This window comes from Terrapene carolina, unplaced genomic scaffold (genome assembly GCF_002925995.2).
Source record: "Terrapene carolina triunguis isolate 2854851 unplaced genomic scaffold, T_m_triunguis-2.0 Scaffold42, whole genome shotgun sequence".
Taxonomy (NCBI): Eukaryota; Metazoa; Chordata; order Testudines; family Emydidae; genus Terrapene; species Terrapene triunguis.
Genome location: NW_020664393.1, coordinates 32,560,899 through 32,576,699, shown reverse-complemented (window position 1 = coordinate 32,576,699; position 15,801 = coordinate 32,560,899). Strand labels below are relative to the sequence as shown.

The following is a 15,801-nucleotide window of genomic DNA, read 5'->3' as shown; positions in this document are numbered from 1 at the left end:
CAAGTCAGTGGGTACGGCAGCACCCCCAGCATCCCCACTTACAGCACCTATGATTTTCTTTGTCGTTGAATGTAAACATTACAACAGATGAAAAGAGAATATGGTCTCCTTTGTTTTTCAAAGAAAGCATCAGCTTCTGAATTATTTTCCAAATATGATTCACTCTCCAAATGGACATTCAGTGTCATTCAGGAGAGAAGAAGTTTCTTCCCAACATTCTTGATTGAGTTTTCACATTGATTGATTAATATAGAACAACAATCTTCTCTATGCTTCTTATTTTGAATAGGGAGATCAAGGTATTCCAGGGGACAGAGGTCCGCAAGGTGAAAGAGGAAAACCTGGAGAAAACGGGGTTATAGGACCTGCTGGACCACCAGGAGACAGGGGCTATCCAGGATCACCAGGTCATCAGGGTTCCCCAGGTTCCCCAGGTCTTCCGGTAAGAAAATAAAGTGCTCTGGTTGGTTGCTGGGGGAACCTAGAGAAGTAAACACTGTGCGTTCTGGGGAGCAGAAATGAATCCATATTTATCCAGTACAACTCATCACAAATACTAAAGTTACTTTGAGCTGTGTAATTGTTCAGTTATCAAATGAAAAAAAATCAGTGCAAGCAATCAAGCCATCATTTTTAATTTTCTTTTTTTTTTGTTAGTGTTCTATACCTGAACTGTGGTAGTCTCTGCTAGACTGAAAATAGCTTAAGTTCAATTAATTAAATTTTGCTTTTGACAAATTGGATAGATGATTACTCAATACAATTAGTTTTATAAGTGAAGCTTCATAAAATAAAGACCTAAAATATAAGTGAAAGTATGTAAGAAAGAAACACATCCCAACCCTCTCCCCAGAAATTAGTACCTAAAAATAACACTCAATACTTTCTAACACTGCATTTCTTCATTCACACGCCTTCTGTTTTTTCCCACACACACACCTTTGTGCTCTGAATATTTATTAACTTGGAAGACACAATCATTCAGATAATGGATATTTCACCCTGCTGTGGTTTGAGTTATTCATCGTATCAGCATTGATGATGCTATTTTTGTTATTATTATTTATTTTTTGTATTAAAGTAGCTAGTCCCCAACCAAGATTAGCGCCTCATTGTGCTACCTGCTACACAAACATAGAACAAGAGACAATCCCTCCCCCCAAAGAGTTGACAATCTAAGTAGACAAGCAACATACAAAGGGTGAGAATGATAAAACAACATTATTGGACATCTTTAGAAAGTTTTTCACAGATCTGATAGTGACAAATTTGTGCTAAAACATATGACACAAAAACATGCTTATTTTAATGATATAATCTGAAAATGTTGCTGCTTATATTTCATGGTATCAGTAATTGTTCATAATATTATAGTGTACCTGCAATAAACAGCCTTTGCAGCTAATTAAACACCTTAACTTCTCTCAGTGTTTAATCTCCAGCAAAAGCTTTATGTGCTTTCCTTTGTATACTCAATGCAACTACACTATCCCTTGATTAAATTTATCTATTCAGCAGCATCAGACATGTTGCTTTCAGAATGTTCTGTTTCCACATTTGTAGATTACTGATGTGTGTCCCCTGTTGGTTTTTCCATCAGGCTGACACAATTTCATTTGAAGAAATGAAAAAATACATCAAACAAGAGGTTCTTAGGGTTTTTGAAGGTAAGGAAATGAAATGTTGTACAACTAAATGTAAATCTTATCTTCTGTTCTAGATGTTTACTTCCGTATAGTCTTTGTGTACCTTTTCTAAACAATTGTGCAAGAACATCCTTTCTGCTTGATTGACTATTTACACTTAGGTATAATAAAAGTGAAAATCTAATACAATCATATTCAAACAAATAACTGTTACTGCATATTCAAAAATCTGTTAACCAGAACATGTAATACAGCTTAACATTAAAAAACAAAGATTGTTCAAAATGTTAATAGTAATAGCAAAAGTAAAAAAAAAAAAAAAGAATAGAAATTAAAATTAGAAAAATAATAAATAATAGTTGGAATGTGAAGGGCCTGATCCCATAGAGGTAAAATTCCCATTGTCTTCTTGCATTAACTGGACAACGTTTAGGACTGTGCAATTTTATTTCCAACTAATTCAGAAGCTCCCCATTAACTGTGTATTGATTTAAAAGAAAACAGTTCATATACGTTGTTAATGAAGCCACAGCTTCTCTTAAATTACATTAACTGCCATTAGCTTTAAATCAAAAGCAGCTTCAAAAACAAGGTAGCATTTATTAAATTTAATTTTTTCCCTTGTGTCTTAGATGGTAAAGGTATAGCTATTAAATGAAGGTTGTTAGTAATTATGAGTGGCTTTTAAATGAAGATATATGGTATTTACATTTTTATTCTTATTCTGCTATGCTCTGATATGTAAACTGTGTTCTGTGTTTCCAGATTCTTACATACTGCTGATTTCTCAGTTTCCCATTGCTTGTACTTTTTGCCTTATATTCCTTATTTTTCTCACAAAAATTTTAATTGTGTTAGGGTTATGTAACTTCCTTTACATCTCATTGGAAGACTTTCAATTATGTGCTTTGATTGGTTCATCAAGTTCATTAAGGCACAATTCCAGTCATTCTGTATTTATTGTAGCCCTTTTTCTTAAGTAGTGAACCATTGTCCTGCTTGTTTGTTCACTGTTAAAGACGGGTGAACTCATTTGGATAAAATAAAAATATATAATTACCCCAAAGATTAACCCAAAATGCAAATATAGGCCAAACTGCAGCTGGGTTGAGGTTCACTTTAAAAAAAACAAAACTATTTTTCATGTTATACTCATCTATCCTTATTGTTTCTAGTCAGGGCTGGAAGCAGAAGCACCAAATAGCATGAATAGCTGTAGCATTTCTGACCTAGCCCAAAGCAGGTAGGAAGGAACTCAGAATGCTAGGATTTTACATCAGTTTTGGGCAGTAGCGGCATAACTCTGAGGTCAATGAGCATGGCCAAAGCTGCATTCAGATTTTTCCGTGTCACTGTTCAGACTCTGGAGCAGATCGGGACATGGCTACGTTCTCTTTTCCCTCCCTCAGACTGCATTGCCCATCCCAGAGTGGTCAGCATCTCTCTCTCTCTCTGGCCTTATCTACACCGCAGTTTTGTCACCAAAAGGCAGATTTTAGCGACAGAAAAATGCAGGTGTACACACTGCAATGCCACTTTTGGCAACAAAACTCTTCAGTTTCAGCAACAAAACCACCTTGACTAGAGGCATAAAGCTTTTTGCGCCAAACTTAAAGCGACAAAGCATCAGTGTAGACATTTGTGTAGAGCAAATCATTAATGTGGAATGCTTCTCTCTTCCGCACTGCGAACACAGAGGCAGGCAGGCAGCAGGCAGGGGTGGATGTGTGTGTGCATGTGAGAGACTGCTGTGCTGTACAGAGTCAGGGAGGGAGGTGGGGGCTGATGTCGGGATGTCCCTCTCCCCCTTCCTCAGGACTGGTAGCTTCCTTCAGCTCTCTGCACTTAGAGACAGCATGCCGACACACTCACTCTCCCCCTACACATACTCCCGCAACCCTAGGTGGTGGGTATAATAGGCCAGTGGAGGCTAAGTCTCCATTAACCCAGGCCATGGCCCTGCCAATGCTCCACGGGGCTGGGCTGGTGCTCAGACTGGCTGGGCCCGGAGGTTGGGACAGCTGGCGTGGATAGAGTGGGCCAGCTGGCAGCTCGGGGAGGTTCGGCTGAGGCTTCTCCAGCCGTGGGGTGGGGAGTTTTGGGCTCTGGCGGGGAGGGTGGAAGGGACAGAGCATGGGCAGGGCCTTGGGCAGAAGGGGCAGGCCCCGGGGGCTACTTCATGCACCGCCTATGCCTTCAATACACATTTCCAACCCTCTCTCTCTCTCACACTCCCCCAACACACACACTGTCTCTGTCTCTCCCCCCCCCACACACACACACGTTCCCTGTCACACACTTCCCCCTCACCCACTTCAGTTGAAAAGCAGCTGGCAGTCTAGTAAGATGCCCATAGAACAATGGGATTGAAAAACCTGCATCATGTGACACTGTGCCTTCCCCATGAGGCATTGCAAACCCTTCCCAAAACACCTTGCGGCCAATTGTACAGTGGGATAGCTACCCACAGTGCACTGCTCTCTGTGTCAGTGCAAGAGCTGCTAGTGTGGATGCACTCTGCCGACACAAGGAGCATAGTGTGGACATGCAACAGCGGTTTAATTAAAGTGCTTTAATTAAAGCAGCATAACTTTTGGTGACAAAACTCTGCATTGTAGAAATTCTCTCTCTCTCACTCACACTAAAGGTTTTGATGGGAGGCCTGGAGGTTGTTAAGGAGACACAGAAAGCCTATTCTCCCACAATATATCCATCCTTGTTTTATATAGCTAAAAGGTTTGGGTATTTACTGCCACCTGCTAACCAAAGACTAATAACCTGCAAAATCTTCCAGTGAGATAGTCTGTCTCCTTCATATTAACTCTCAAAGTCATAGGCAGCCATCTAGTTAGGGTTGCCAACTTTCTAATCGCACAAAACCGAACACCCTAACCCTGCCCCTTCCCCAAGGCCCCACCCCTTGCTTACTACATTCCCCCTTCCTCGGTGGCTCACTCTCCCTCACTCTTCACTGGGCTGGGGCAGGGGATTGGGGTGCGGAAGTGAGTGAGGGCTTTATCTGGGGGTGCAGGCTCCGGGTTGGGGCCAGAAATGAGGGGTTCAAGGTGTTGGATGGGGCTCTCGGCTGGGGCAGGGAGTCGGAGTGTAGGAGGGGGTGAGAGCTCTGGCTGGGGGTGCAGACTCTGGGGTGGGGCTGGGGATGTGGGGTTTTACGGTGCAGGAGGGGGCTGCAGGTTGAGGCAGGGGGTTGGGGTGTGGAAGAGGGTACAGGCTCTGGCCTGGGGGTGGGGCCAAGGGATTCGGAGTGTGGGAGGGGGCTGCGGGTTGAGGCAGGGGGTTGGGGTGCAGGAGGGGGTACGGGCTCTGAGTTGGGGTGTGGGCTGTAGGGTAAGGCCAGGGATGAGGTGTTTGGGGTGCAGGATGGGGCTCTGTGCTATAGCAGGGGGTCAGGGTGCAAAGGGGGGTGAGGGCTCTGGGCTGGGGCAGAGGTTTGGGGTGCAGGAGGGGGATCTGGGTTTGGGGGGGTCTCTGGGCTGGGGCAGAGGTTTGGGTTGCAGGAGGGGGATCTGGGTTTGGGGAGGTCTCTGGGCTGGGGCAGAGGTTTGGGGCGCAGGGCCCTGTGGATCACAGCTGTCTACAGTGTTTCCTGTAACAGCTGTGTGACAGCTACAACTTCCTGGGCTACTTCCCCATGGCCTCCTCCCAACACCTTCTTTATCCTCACCACAGGACCTTTCTCCTGATGCCAGATAGCATTTGTACTCCTCAGTCCACCAGCAGCACGCCCTCTCACTTCCCACTCCTTGCACGCCCCTCACTGACTGAAGTGAGGTCCTTTTTAAACCAGGTGCCCTGATTAGCCTGCCTGTCTTAATCGATTCTACCAGTTTCTTAAATGGCTCCAGGTGTCCTAATTAGGCTGCTTGCCGTAATTGGTTCCAGCAAGTTCCTGATTGTTCTGGAACCACTCCTGTTACATTACCAAGAAAAAGGGACCTGCTTAATCTGGGGCTAATATATCTGCCTCTATCACTCTCCTATAGCCGTCTGGCCTGACCCTGTGACAATATATGTAAAATAATAATTAAATTTAACTACACCTCTACCCCGATATAACGTGACCCGATATAACATGGGTTCACATATAGTGCGGTAACCCTGGGGCTCCGGCAGCGAGGCTCGGGCGGCGCTTTAAAGGGCCTGGGGCTCCGGCTGCTGCAAGGAGCCCCGGGCCCTGTAAATCACCGCTGGACCCCTGCCACTGCTACCCCGGAGCTGCGGCAGCGAGGCTCGTCCGGCAATTTAAAGGGCTCGGGCTCCCCGCAGTGGCCAGAGCCCGGAGCTCTTTAAATCACCGCTGGAGCCCTGCCGCCGCTACCCCGGGGCTCCGGCAGTGGGGCTCCAGTGGCGCTCTAAAGGGCTCGGAGCTCTGGCCGCTGTGGGGAGCCCCAGGCCCTTTAAATCACCGCTGGAGCCATGCCGTCACTACCCCAGGTTTCCGGCAGCAGGGCTCGGGTGGCGATTTAAAGGGCCCAGGCTCCCCGCAGCCGGAGTCCCGGGCTCTTTAAATCACTGCTGGAGCCCTGCCGCCGCTACCCCGATATAACAGGGTTTCACCTATAACGCGGTAGGGATTTTGGGCTCCCGAGGACCACGTTATATCGGGGTAGAGGTGTATTAGCTAAAATTGTTTTAACTATTAGTTATAACTGTTAGCTAGTTTAACATTAAACTTCCGCCGTAATAATGTGTATAGTATATCATATGTATGAGAGATAATCTAGAAATGTATTTAAGCTTCACTTTTTGCACAGTTGTCTCATTCCAAAATATCTATTTAATTGTCCTTTCTCCATAAATAAGTTAGCCTAAAGAGTTATAATGTCAGTTCTTTAGAAAACTACTACACATGTTAACTGCTTTTCTGCATGCTGTGTGTTTCAGATGGAATTGTCATGTTAACTTCAGTCCTTGGTGTTGAAATATACATTGATACTCTCTTTACTCTTTGACATGTTTTCTTATTTATGTCTCCTCTTTACTTAAGAAATATTAAACCGTTCCTAAAAGGAGTTGAGATATTGGCTCAAGGCAATAATTAATGTATGTTATTTGTGAGTGTTCAGCCTCTGTCATGAATTCCCCAAATATTTGCAAATTGTGAATGTTTCATGAATTTAGGCGAGTTTATTCAGCCATTAATTCTTACTGCAATGTAGTCATTTGCTATTCTATTTTAAAAGTTAGTTATCTAGTCGGGAAGCAGAAGTAATGCCATGTCATTTTGGCAGATCTCTTCACAGCATGAACGATGATAACCAAATAGTCAAAGCAAACCGTTAATGACAACTCATAGTTTGAAAAATATTTGTAGAAGCTATTCATCACATATATACAAATAGCAGACACACTTGAAAAAATCAGGACTGGTTTATGAACAATTCATTTACCAAAAAAGGATTATTAGTCAAACAAATACATCAATCAACTCTAGCATGTACACTAACTTCTCTGACCTTAATTGTGAATGCTCTGCTGTTTGTATTCACAGCTGGCACTAGTTTTGGTGTGGATGTTGAACACCAATAAGGGCTGTTTGTTTGTTTTTTCCTGTTTGAGGAATAAATTTATATACCCTTAAGAGAGAATTTTCCTATTCCCAGAGTGGAAACTTACTTTCCACCTGTACCTTCTCCTTCCCCACATCAGTTGGCTCTGCTTGGTTTATGATGGCTTGATATAGCTCCCTCCTTCCCTTCTGCCATAGTGGTTACTGCGGAGCAAAGTTAGGGTTGAATGTGCAGCCTTCAAAGCCCTGCAAAGCTCAGGAATCAAACCTGTCCCTCTAACATGTCAATCCAGGCACTAACAACTGGGCCAAACTTATGCAGAATAATATTTAGTGTGTTACAATTTTGGTGTAAGCCTGTTTCTGTAGTCACTCTGTAAGTGGAACTCCCACCGATGAGAATGGGAGTCCTGTACTTCGAGTGGATACAGGATCAGGCCCTATGTTTGTGTGTTGTCATTCTTGCACAGAAATATTAAAACAGCAGAACTTGCATGCTATAGAAAGCCATTTGTGCATATGTTTTTCTATGCAGAACATCCAGCACCATAAATACAGTGATTTGGAGTCATTCATATGCCTGGAACCCCACAGTTGTGTTTCAAAATAGAATTGTATGTTGCCTGTTCTCTGCTCCATTTTTCACTTTAATATTTTATTTTCTGCCCATGCAGCTCTTTATTCAAATTCTCTGATGAATGGAATTCAAGCCCAGAAATGTTCTGACTTTGAGTTAAAGTTTTGAATCCACAACATTAGAATGAATTACGAAATATACCGTAACAATCTTTGACTACATCTAAAGAGTTAATAAGGCAGCTGCAAGTGGATTATGTTGTCCCTAACTCTCCAATTACCAGGAGCTGGGACTGGACAACAAGTGATGGATCACTCAAAATTGCCCAGTTCTGTTCATTCCCTCTGAAGTATCTGGCACTGGCCACAGTATATTGGGCTAGATGGACCATTGGTCTGGTTCTCATGTAATATTAATATTTTAAATTGAAAATCTCTGCAGCAGACATGGTTGTAATTAGGAAATTGCCCAACCACCGTAAGCAGTTTCTTTGCCACTCCAACAACTAACCCAAAAGCTAAATCCTGAATATTGCACTTCCAATTCCTGTATCTCAGAGGCAGTGAGCCAGCAAGACTTAGTGGAACCCACATGGTTTTTCTTCATTAATGAAGTCAGCATTTCCTCATTCTCCACACACTGGGAAATGGGTTACTTGCATCCTCCCTGACAAGTCAAGTGTCTGACAACTTTGACTTGGCTCTACTTTTAACTGTGATCACTTTTAGGTTTGACACCTTCAGACACTCCATCAGGTCAGCAAGGTAACCATAGAGGGAAATTCACCCCAGTGCAGAGGTCAGCCAGTACAAGGATGTGTAGAATTTAAGTCTAACTTAAGCCCTGTTTTTGTACCTTAAGTGGAATTATAGATCTTGTGTGGACTCTCTGCACAGGAGTGAATTTCATTCAGGTTATATACTGTTCTATAGCCATGTATCTGTATACTTCTATCACCAGGAGATGGTGGGAACTGTAAATAGTAAATATATATATATATACAGCAGAATATATAATATTCTGCTGTATATATATATATATATATATATATATATATATATATATATATATATACAGCAGAATATTAGTGTTAGTGCTTATTCATTAAGTGCTCAACCCTGGGAGGTGTAAGCACTCTTGCCATTAATGTCAAAGGGGTTGAAGGTTCTCAGTGCTTACAGGAATATCCAACACCTTGTAAGATCAAGGTATTATCTGTTTAAAGGATTAGCTAAAATCACTTCTGGTAACTAGTTCTGGATTAGTCTGGAAATTGAGGCTGGAGTTTTAGTGATTTTCATATGTTGTGCTACCAAACCTCTTACACATTTTCTTTTCTATGTCCTTTGTTAATGAAGAGAGGATGGCTCAGTTTGTATCCCAACTGAAGCTGCCAGCTGCAATGTTAGCTTCCCACGGTCATGGGAAACCAGGTCCACCAGGAAAAGATGGATTACCAGGGCCACCAGGAGAACCTGGACCTCAAGGTAGGGTTTCTAATAAAATGTTCACAGGTATTGTGCTTTTAGTCTTCATATACTTGCTAATGATAGTTAAATTAGAACTACGTATCTAGCTTCCTAATGATTAACTTTTAAAACCATACTACTGCATTTCCAGAGTAAATCTATAAATTAACCCATAGCAAATGTGTGGTATTTCCTTATTAAAAACGCCTAATCAATGCATTTTATTCTAATAAATGATAAAGTTTAGATACTGACAGATAGCTTATCTAAACCTGCTATAGAAGTGATTTGGTCCAAAACACATTCACATGGAAAAAAACTATACCAATGCTCAATTGTAGATCTTAACATATCTGATACACATTTCTAGCAACCAGGTTATCTCCTGAGAAGCAAAGATTTGAGCTCTAAGTCTGAGTTCTTGCAGCTCTGATCCAGAGACAACACTGATGAGAAAAGATTGAGGGAAAGAATATTCCCCATATAATGTATCTCTCTTACAGTGAAGTCATTTATTTTCACAAAACAGTTTCACAGTAACTGGATTTTCACTATATTCAAAACTGCAAATTGCACAGTGCAGTGCACTGAAACAATCTGGGACTTTGATTCTACTGTACCGTCCTTCACCATAGATGTAGTTTCACAGAAACTGAGTTCATTATAATTGGATTCTCCTGTACTTCATCACAAACCACACTAGCATGGGAAATTAATAGGAAAAGAATGGCAGAAGAATTTATAAAATATATAAAAATGATTTGGGGATAGTATATAATTTACAGTATATGTATAGGTAGTTCTTTATTATTATCTTTTGTTAGTTTGGTCTGCTCTGGATTCAGAGCAAGTCAGACTGGAATGAAGAACATGAAAGCAAATCTGAAGATGTGTGGAGTGGAGAGCTAAAAGAAGAGTAAAGACTATTAACACTGATAAGAGCAAACCCTTGATTGAAGCTTGAAAAATGTGATGAGCTCAGAATAAGAAGAACAAACAAGAATAAAGGCTCCAGGAAGGCAATAAAAGGGATTAGAGTTTTGCAACAGTGACTTGTTAATTATCTAAGTATTCAGATCACTGTAAATGGTCAACTTTAATGCCACTGTTAGATTGTTCAATGAGATTGTACATGGTGGATACTCTCAGAAGTAGCAAACTGTAATATGAATTACTTCACGTTAGTGAGTTTCAAGAAGTGAAGATGGTAGCTATACTTATAGAAAAATTAAGCTTATTTTTGGTGCTTTATTCTTAAGTAAAAGTAGTGCCCCATTGACACAGGATTCCCACATACTTTACCCTTCATTTCAGTACACTGTTTATAAAATAACAAGACTTGAGCTAAATGAGAGGCATTCCCACCTCTGATGCATAAAAAATAGACGTGTTGATATAAAATTGCACTTTAAAGGAAAGAAAAAGCAAAAGTTTGACCTACCTACCCCTACATCAGTAGTGAGAAACCAAAGAGGACACACAAGCATTAGATGCCCTTCCCTGCTATGCCTGTTCATTTCATTCTTGAGTGCAGGCAACAAAATTTAAAATACTGAACAATCGGAGACAATTAAAAATGTAGTAGACAGACTCTTCAGGGAAGCATGTAACATACATGTATGTCTAGTCTCAGCAAGATAGCATGTTATGTGCATGTGTGTCTAGGTTCAGCAGGGTATGTTCATGTGCACACCTGGTATACCAGAGAGATAATGTGCACTGGATTGGTTATTTTAAACTGTAGTTCTGCCATTGTTTTTTGAGAAGAGTAAAGGTTGCCAGTGCATAAGTGCTTCAGTGCTCAAATTAAAAAAAAAAAAAAACATTCATACTTAAGAGATCACTAGAACATTGGGAGCAGATTCATAAAATTTTAATGAAGCCCAGAATTGTTCCCTGCAAGCCTTGACAATGTTCCTACAATGCAAGGAAAAACTGATGTTAACCTCATTGGTAGGTGCATCAGACAAAATGTATCAGATACAAATAATCATGATGTTACATTAGGATTGGAGTGAAGTGGTATAATTCAACAAAAAGTTGCAGCACAGATGCTGCAATACAGGACTAGCAGTGAAGCTGTTAGGCTTTATGTAATAGTGAGTGAGACTTTTTTACATTTCTTTTTCATGTTTTAAAAGTAAGTATACAGTACGAATATTGTAACATACCATACCATAAGGCAGTGTTACCAGTGAAATGTAAAACGCCAGCTTAATGAGAGCCGTTGGTACCCCGTGGACTTTACTATACTATAAGCGGAGTCTTAAAGGAAACAAATATCATACACAAATATATGCAGTTGATTTACAAGTTATTTGCAGCAGTAGCATTCATGTGAGTCTATATTGTGTTCAAAGTTATAGTAACGGACTTAATCAACTCTATTGATTTAAGTGAGTTTGCACAGGTGTAACGGAGAGCAAGAAGGGAAGGGCAGAGATCTTTCTGTATGAAGCAGTTTGTTTTTCATAAAACATATTACACCAGAGTGTAAGCAGTAAACATGATCCTTGCAGCCACAGATTTGGCTGAACTGGCCCTACACACAAAATATCCAGGGGAGCTCAGACAGGAGAATTTTGTTCTTACAACTGTTTATGGTATGGTCTCTTGTATTTAAGAGTTCTTAAATATCTAGATTATTTACACAGTAAAATGCATCAGATATTTTGGCATTGTTGTCCTTTCCCTTCTCATGTATGCTAAAGAGCCTCATATTTCTCTAGACACGACTCTTGTAGCTCCCATGAGTATCAGTGTGGGGAGAAGAGACTCAGGACTGCATACAAAAAATCTTGTTGAAGCTTTTCTGAATTAAATAACTCAGTGACTTTTCTCTTCCAAAATGCTCAGGCATGTAATTGTGCTCTCCTGAATATATACTATTGGATTAGAGTAGTGATGCTGCTGACAGACTATTAATGATGATGATATTGGCAGTTAGCACTATATTGAAACTGTATGTAAAATTCCAGTCAAATCAGTCTATGAGAAGAAAACAGCACTCTACCATTTTAGTATATATTTTCTGCACACTACTCAGTGTTTACCAAAACTATCCACATATTATCCTGATGGACCTAAATCTTCTGGGTATTTGTTGTTTTAAGAATTACAACAAAATAAAACTTCCAGAACACAATTAAAAGGCTTTAGGGAAACTGTTGCCTTTGTGAGCCTTTTGAATTAAATTAAAACCTGTTACTGAAATTGTAACTCTGCCAACAGAAAATACACAGCATCGTATCTGTGCCTGGGTTTTTTGTAATGAACCTAAAACCTTGCTTAGGTGGATAGTTATATTCCTCTGTGCCTCATATGAGTTTGTTAAAAATTTGCTCAGGTAGATTGTAATATTATCCTCCAGAAGTGTAATCATGGGACCTACTTCTGCGTAAAATATACCTCATATAAAATCGACTGTTTTATTGCAAGAGTTAAATACTGGATTGTTTCAGAAAGGTGCTCCAATAATATACTTACATGTTTTTCTTATTGTTCACACACTGTAAAATAAAGCATTATTTTTAGAAAAGTTACCTGAGAAATGTTTTATTAAATGTTGGTATCATTGAAACTTACTATGCCAATATGTACAAAATACTCATTTGTATATGTACTCAAACACAGTTAGCCATTGTTTATACTATTTTCACTCATACAATGTGCCTAGGTGGACTGCTGTATATATTATTGGTTTTGAGATTTTTTTTATTATTGACTTGAAATTCAGTAATGTTTACAGAATTTGTCAATCTGCCTCAGTCCCTTTCTGACCACGTTATTATGTACACATGATACGTTATAGAGATTGTAAACACGATGTATTTAAAATGTGATTTCTTTGTGCCCCATGCATATAGAAATACAAAACATAAATGATTAATGGTAGCACTGTTTTGTTAAAGTGTAATTAGCTGGGTTTGTTCTGATAAACTGTACTCTAACTACTAATTGTAAAAATAAGACGCATAGAGGTATAATAAATAGGCAATGTAATCAGCTTCTTAATTATGTGATTGACCTTCACAAACAGTAGCAACTGCAATGAATTGCACAAAACTTCCATAGCCAGCTAACTTATATAGTCACAAATACTGTTAATCATGGCAATTTAAAAACAAATTCAAGATCCATTACTGAATATAAGCTCCTTCACCTTTCCTATTGGGGGCTTCACAGTTGTGTGTGGATGTCTTAGACAGTTCTGTTTAATGGGGCTTGGCTACCAGAATGCACAGCTGATGTAAAGAGAGCTTTTTTTCTCTCTGAATTATTCAATTGCTTGTTTTCTTTTTAGATACCTGCCTGTTTTGTGTATGTCACATTGCATGCATATTCTACTGTTTGGGATTTTATGTACTCCAATTATCATTTCAGTGTTGAAGGGGAATGTTGGGATGTTGAGAGAGGAGACTAAATTACCAATTGCTGCTTTATTCTGAGACAAAGGATGATGGCAATTGATAATAGGTTTTCTGTTGAAATTTAAGATGATCTTGTGTTTAATAGAAAAATTGTATGAATCTGCGTACCATTCTATTGTATAGTTTCATTTGGTGCCCACAATAGTTATATGTCCTCCCATTTTCTTCTTGAGTTGTCACATGAAGTAGTGTTGCCATGTAGTACTGCTAACCGGCTACTTCAGCCATACAGCTGCCAGTCCCTTTATTCTTCAGATAACAATTGACTCAGTGCTCATTGGTCACCTCACAACCCTTCTCTTCTAATTTTCCTCTCATCGGGGGACAGCTGCTCCACAAAGGAGCAGCTTACTTGACATAGTAAGACACTGGAAATATATTGATACCTTATCCACAGCAAATTTAATCTTCTCTGTTGCAATTCTATATTTAACCAGGGATAGAGCATTAATTCTCAGTGTATGTCACCACCCCACCCACTTTTACTCTTGCCTGGACGAGGAGGAATGGGCCTCCCAAAACTCCTTATAAAAGTTAAGTGTTGGTATCAGATTTGTTATTCCTCTTAAATTATATTTATTTCCCATGAGTCATTTTGCTTTAATGTAAAAGTCACAGGCCTATTTTTTGACTATGAGGGAAATTGTAAGGAATATTATTATTTCAGTGACCCTTGTACTGCTATTCTAAGGACATCCAGAGTTTTCCCAGCTGAGACAACTTGACAACTTGCCAAGAAACAGGAGGGCTGAACCTAATTCTCATGCAGCTGAGGGCTGAATTTGTTTGCATACAATTGAACAAACGTAGCCACTCATCTTCAGTACAGAGTAGTGGCCTGTGCAGAGCGCAAATCCAAATGTGCCATGCATAGTTATTGAGCATGTGAGCACTAGTCCGTTGCATGCTGGAACCTATAATCTTCACAGGCTCTAACAACACTGTATTAAAAGTGAAGACAGCTGTAGATGTACGCTATAACTAAAGGGCTCCTCCCCCGCCCCCCATTTATATAGTGGCATAGCTGTGCATAGTACTTTACAAACCCTCAGAAGGATGTAGGCCCCGCCCAAAAATCTTACAGTCTAAAATACATGCATAATACAAATGATAAAAAATTAGATGCAGTAGTTCCTGGGAGATGTTGAGCTACCGGTGGTCAGAAAGTTGACTACCTTGGTATATAAGCTATCCTCTGGCATTCTATTCTATTCACTACAATGAGCACATTGTAGCGAATTAGGTTAGTTAAACAGACTGTCAAGTCCCATAATCTTTCTTTAGATACATCATAGGCAGGTTTTTTACTTTTTCTACTACATCTAAGTTTTTGTTTGGTACCATATATCATTTCACCCTGTGGTTAATATTGAAGCAGGATATACGTTCAGTTTTTTTATCCTGGAGTCTTTACCAAAGTAGCAGAAAATCTTTGGAAAGGGTGAGGCCAATTGATCCATTGATACTCTTCTGTCTCAGGATCCATCAGTTACTGGTAGAAATCTTCTCATGTGTAATAAAAGGAAGGTAAATAGTACAATAGCTGGATTACCAGCCTCAGAAAAAATGGGCATCAGTTTTCACATGTTTGTTTTGGTAGTTTTGTGTCAGTAAGGTGCCTAGAAAAAAGATTGTTATAATTACTGGGCACTCTTATTCTTTTTATCTTTTTATCCTTTGTAGGTTACAGAGGACAGAAGGGGGAAAGAGGTGAGCCTGGTATTGGACTCCCAGGTAATCCTGGTCCACCTGGCCCTTCAGGTAAATGTCTCTAGCTTTATCGTTGTATGCACTCTTTGGACGTGATTCTGATCTCACCCCAGTTTTATACCAGTGTAATTCCATTGATTTTCATAAGGTAACCCCTGATTTTCTTTGGTTTGAGGTCAGAATCAGACCCCATGCCTCTTGCTGTTTAGTTGGTGCGAAGGAGCAGGCTTTTGAGGATACCAAGAGGCTCATCATATGCACAGTGATGATGTCAATGCTAATTGCGATCTTTATTTTATCAGCCACTGGTGTGCCAGGCCTCCCAGGCACTCCAGGATCACCAGGTCCCCAGGGGCCTTCAGGGCCGAGCGGAAGGTGCAACCCAGCAGATTGTTACTATCACGTATCTCAGGCTCGACAGCGTGCCAGTGGGAAATAA

The 15,801-nt window shown here is 40.4% G+C and overlaps 1 protein-coding gene across 1 annotated transcript in view; it reads left to right on the top strand.

The window, feature by feature from the left end:
* Positions 1-15,801, top strand: part of COL19A1 (collagen type XIX alpha 1 chain) — a 331,665-nt gene extending 315,864 nt beyond the window's left edge. Inside the window, exons 43-47 of the mRNA XM_029912234.1 lie at positions 290-442; positions 1,601-1,667; positions 9,112-9,240; positions 15,336-15,413; positions 15,665-15,801. Coding sequence (XP_029768094.1) covers positions 290-442; positions 1,601-1,667; positions 9,112-9,240; positions 15,336-15,413; positions 15,665-15,801 — 564 coding nt within the window. The remainder of the gene's footprint in view (positions 1-289; positions 443-1,600; positions 1,668-9,111; positions 9,241-15,335; positions 15,414-15,664) is intronic.